General features: G+C 37.4%; 1 protein-coding gene across 1 annotated transcript in view; it reads left to right on the forward strand.

Annotated features, from left to right (window-relative positions):
- LOC102675245 overlaps positions 1 to 4,871 on the forward strand; it is a gene marked incomplete at its 3' end in the record, with an annotated part of 30,587 nt that overhangs the window by 1,866 nt on the left and 23,850 nt on the right. Inside the window, exons 2-3 of the mRNA XM_006621702.1 lie at positions 65 to 177; positions 344 to 401. Coding sequence (XP_006621765.1) covers positions 65 to 177; positions 344 to 401 — 171 coding nt within the window. The remainder of the gene's footprint in view (positions 1 to 64; positions 178 to 343; positions 402 to 4,871) is intronic.

Below are 4,871 nucleotides of genomic sequence, written 5' to 3' on the forward strand. Positions count from 1 at the left end.
TAAATATTTCACGATTAATTTGAACTAAATATTATGTTTCATTGTTTCAAATTCAAATTTCTAGGTTCTCCGGCCGACAACGCGGATACGCTGGAAGTGGCTGACGAAATTTTACAAGTTAACGGTAGCACGTTAGAAAATGCCAGTCAATCCGAAGTTATTCAGTATATATATCAGGTATTTTATTTATTTGTATAAGATTTTATTATTATTGTTGTTGTTACAAATTTAAAGAATTTTATAATTAGACATTTTTCTCACAATACAATATTTAGTAGTAGTTAGAAATTGATAGGATGAATATCGATGAATCTATCGATAATCGAATCGTTTCTTTTCGTAGTGTATCGAGTCTCGAACGATATGTCTGCGAGTGCGGAGGAGAAGCGGAAACAAGATGGGTAAGTATATTTATTAAATTATTTATTAAATATTTATTAGTTATTTTAATAAACAAAAAAAAAAAGATTTATGAATAAAAAAGAAGATGTTTTAAATGATTTTTAATTATATAATATCATAAATGAACAGAATGATATTGCAAATTTTCGATCGATTTTTTTTTTGGTAAAATATAAAATAGAAATCTATATATTTATTACATCGTTATTAAAATAAAGGTTAAAACATCTATCTTTATAAATCGTTTCTTAATAAAATTATTTCATTTTCGAAATTACCCTCTTCGAAATGTAGTCTCAAAAATTCGAATGTTCGGGCAGATAAAATTGTCGGCCGATTTCGTGTTTTCTCGTGCGATTCCGGCGTTCGCCAGGTAAATGTTCAGGTCGCCGCTTGTGTGTAATGGAAACGAATAGAGGGGGTTATAGCGTAGAGGGAACTCAGGCGAGAGGCAAACAGTATACACGAATCGAGGGAATCTAACCTTCGAATGTATCCGCTGTCACGTTCAATCCTTGCTAGTACGGAACCGTGCATACGTGCCAACGGTTCCGCGGCATTCCGCGTGCTCTTATCGTCCTCCTAACCTCTCGTTTCAATTTTGCCAGCGCGAATTTTCATCGTGGCAGTTCTGACACCGCGGTTCTTTTCGCGCAACTAGAAAACCTATTTGTCGTCCATGTGAATACATTCAATGTTGTGTTTATCTGTTCGCGAATTTTTGGTGTCTCTGTGCACTCGTGTCTCTCTGTTTTTGTGTATGTGCCTGTTGTGATTCGCATTCCCGCTTGTCTTACCGGTCGAGGGAATCGAGAGACGTAGAAGAACCAGATGGCAGTTGGATTCGTCCGCGAAATAATCCAGGATTTCAGAGGATGTTTGATTTACCGAGGTCCGAAATCAAAGTGTGATCCTTAATTGGTTATCCTTAAATCGTCGATCACTGCAGGCGGATCTATCGATACAGAAGGTGATTGTTCCTCATTTTGTTTCTTTCCTTTCGCGGTGACGTTGCTTTTTAAAGCCATGTTTCGCTCGTCCTCTGCTCGAGTGTTGCGCAATCACGTTTATTCTTTGGGCGTTATGTAGGCTCTATCTTATGTGACCGCGAAAAATGAATTTTTGTTGGTTATTAGTCGCAAAAATTATCATCGCTATGTGACACGTTAACAGCTACGTTTCCATTCGTGAAAACGAATACGAAAAATCTGTCGCGGTAGCAGTTTCTCGATTGGATAGGTAATCGGTGTCAAATATAACTAAAATCGGATGCAATAGGAAGATGCAATGCGAGACGATTTCTTCGTGAATTAACCTAACTAGTAGAATATATCGTTCGTGAATTGTCGAATTGTCGAAACGAATTTCGTATCGTTTGAAATAAAAAATTCAAGGTACATCTTTTGATTCTCCTTTCTCATCCTTATTTATATTTCCAAATTCTAATAAAGTAGCTATAGTAACAATAAAAATAGATTTATTCGATATATAATGAACTTAATGAGCGACTTTTTTCGATAGTTGAAATTGTATATATCATACGTGTGATGAATAAATTAAAAATTATGAACCTTCATTTGATCAATAATTAAACGAATCTCTTCAAAATGAATAATTTTTAATGATCGAACGATTTCGCAAAAGATAGAAAAATGCATAACTATGGACAATTATGTTCAAATGCATTTATGCTTTGAATTAAGCTTTCTATCGCGAGAGCGGAATTTCTCGATTCTCGAAATCGATAAGTTAAACGCCACGCGATCTGTGTCGGCAGAGTTAACGCACGTTTCACAGGAAAAATCGCTCACGTTGCTGTATTGGTGGTAATATGTTACTCGCTAGTTGCCAGCCCGATAAAAGTACTTATATATACATACGCACGCGCACTACTGCTTGTATTTGCCTATCGCGAATAATGGGAATGTTTTGCGGACGAAGAGCAACAATCGGTTGGGGTGCAGCATGCGTATCAAGTTAGCGTGTGTTTCAATTTTTTTCCCGAATCGTTGCCTCGTTGATTTCGTTTCCATGAATAGTCTTTATTTTCCTATCAAGACACTTTCACATACGAGTTCTATTTCTTTCTTGCCTTTTTCTAAATTTTTCTTTAAAAGAAATCGATTTATATTTCATCAATTGTGAAACGGATTTAATTCGTATCTTTTGATTTCACTATATACGAAACACCGCCGTATTTTCGTTCAAACGATCTACGTTCAATAGGAATATAAACGACGATCTTTTTATATACTTCCAGATGAAGTATTTCGGAATTCGATCGGTAAATTATAGAAATATTGCAGTATTTCAACGTAATACGGAAACGAATGGCTGACGATGGGAACGTACATCCGTTATTCGGTGCGTTAACCTTTCCTAACCTGAGTCGTTTGTTTGTTTCTCTTTGGTAATATATGCGATGACGATACGAAGGAAAAATAGAAAATTGTTGGAGAATCGAGCCGTAGCGAGCTGTAAATTCGAGGGTTTCCCATTTATCGATTGGCACTCGAGCTCGAGTGAATAGTTCCGTAGAAAACAAGGAAGAGTTACACGCACGGCGAGCACGGGACAATTACTGGATGGCGTTGCGAACGGTCTGGAGAGAGGAAGTAGGAAAAGAAAGGATAGGTACCGTAGGTGGAAGACGGGACACGAGCTCTCGCGGACAATATCGTGAACTACGAGATACATAAATTATGCATGCATGGAATGTGTACATACGATCGTGATGACGTATGACGGCGAGGGATGAGAAAAAAAAATAGATCGGCGAAAAATATATATGCATATGGGTTTAGCGCCATCGTTTGTTTAATTATCAGATCATCTTCTAAGTGGTACGAATTTTTTTCCATATTTTTAAAAGATCAGACGCCACTCGTTTCTAATCCACTTATGCAATTTAACAAGAACGAATAGAATTAAGAAGTTTAAAAGTTTTCGAAATATAAGTTTCCAGAATAATTTAAATTATATCGAGTAGTACAACGGTATTGAAGATTAAGTTCCATTATCAACATTTAGTAAATTAAATAGGAACGTTCTTCTAATTGCTTCATAGTAGATATCGATGCGATGTAATTTAGGATACGTATTTTCCAGTGCTAATGGTTCGATCTTATCGCGGTGTGAATCGAATTTGGCTCTCATGGCAGAGTTGAAAGCGGTCGTCGTTAATCGAATTTTACTTTCACCCTGTGACGAAGAGGAACACGTCGCGTTCCACACTGGTGCCGAAGGAATGCAACGATTTCAGGAATTTCACGTAACCGCGCGAAAGAGTGGCTCGAAGCTCGTTTCGCGTCAAGTAATAATAGACGGACTCCTTAATAAAATCACGCGATATTCGTAGAAAGAATTTCTAGTGAAACGCATTCTCGGACAATTATTTTCTCGGAGAATTCCGCTACAGTTAACGCCCTATTTCCGCTCTGATCCGAAGATAGGTTAAACTGTCTAGTTATTCTAGGAAAGCCTCGTACTTTTATTACCTACACAGATGGTTTATCGATCTCGAGCAAAGATTCTTTAAAAATCGTAAATGTAATATCGATGTCTGGCGAACGTTTACGAGCACGATAGTAGTGCGTACGATGAGTGACTTCTACCGTCCAATTACAAAATATGAGACAGATGGTGAGACGATGCGAAAGCGTGTACAGTTAGAAAACTGGTTTTCGCCTGGTCGTGCGTCAAGTATATTACGAATCAAGTATTATCGAAATCTTACCTTACCGCTTCTCCCGTATACCGTACACCGTTTCAGCATTTGCTGCATTCACGCGAGACACGCGCGTGTGCCAGCATCGAGTCATCTCTTTACGTTTGTGCTTACGTGGCTGCAAGTTTTCAGAGATAAATACGCGCTAAATTTTATTATCGCGCATTTTTCACCTTTTTTTTTTTTTTTTTTTAATCTTCACAGACATCCAAAATAATAATAGTTTTATATTTATTTATCCCAAAAAAGTATAACAAATACACATATAGCCATAGAAGAGTATTTAAATAAATAAGAGAAACGCTGGATCACGATGAATCGGTAACAAGTGTAAACTATTTATCTCTATTAATAAAAACGTCACGAAACCGGTCAACTCTTTTGATTATCCTACGGTTAAAAAAGTGTTGTTGTCACGGCACCGAGCTCGACCCGAATTCAACGAAATCGGCGCACGTTCGACCGTGACTCCCCATAATTTTCCGCAAGATTTACCTTTGCAGAGAAAATGTTCACGTATTACAAATTTCTTTTTGAACCTATTTAACAAACATGCAGGATTTTGAAGCGTGTCGCAACCAATTCGAAACAGCCGGAAAATTTCCCTTTTTTTAATTTTTCTCGAAGAATTTCGCGCGTGCCCCGTTTAATACGAAGCGATAAATTTCACCAGAGCTTCGTCGCGCGAGCTTGCGGGCGCGCAGGAGTTGTTTGACCCAGATTTTTTTTTTTTTTTTTTTTT

The sequence above is a fragment of the Apis dorsata genome, unplaced genomic scaffold (genome assembly GCF_000469605.1).
Source record: "Apis dorsata unplaced genomic scaffold, Apis dorsata 1.3 scaffold_631, whole genome shotgun sequence".
NCBI lineage: Eukaryota > Metazoa > Arthropoda > Insecta > Hymenoptera > Apidae > Apis > Apis dorsata.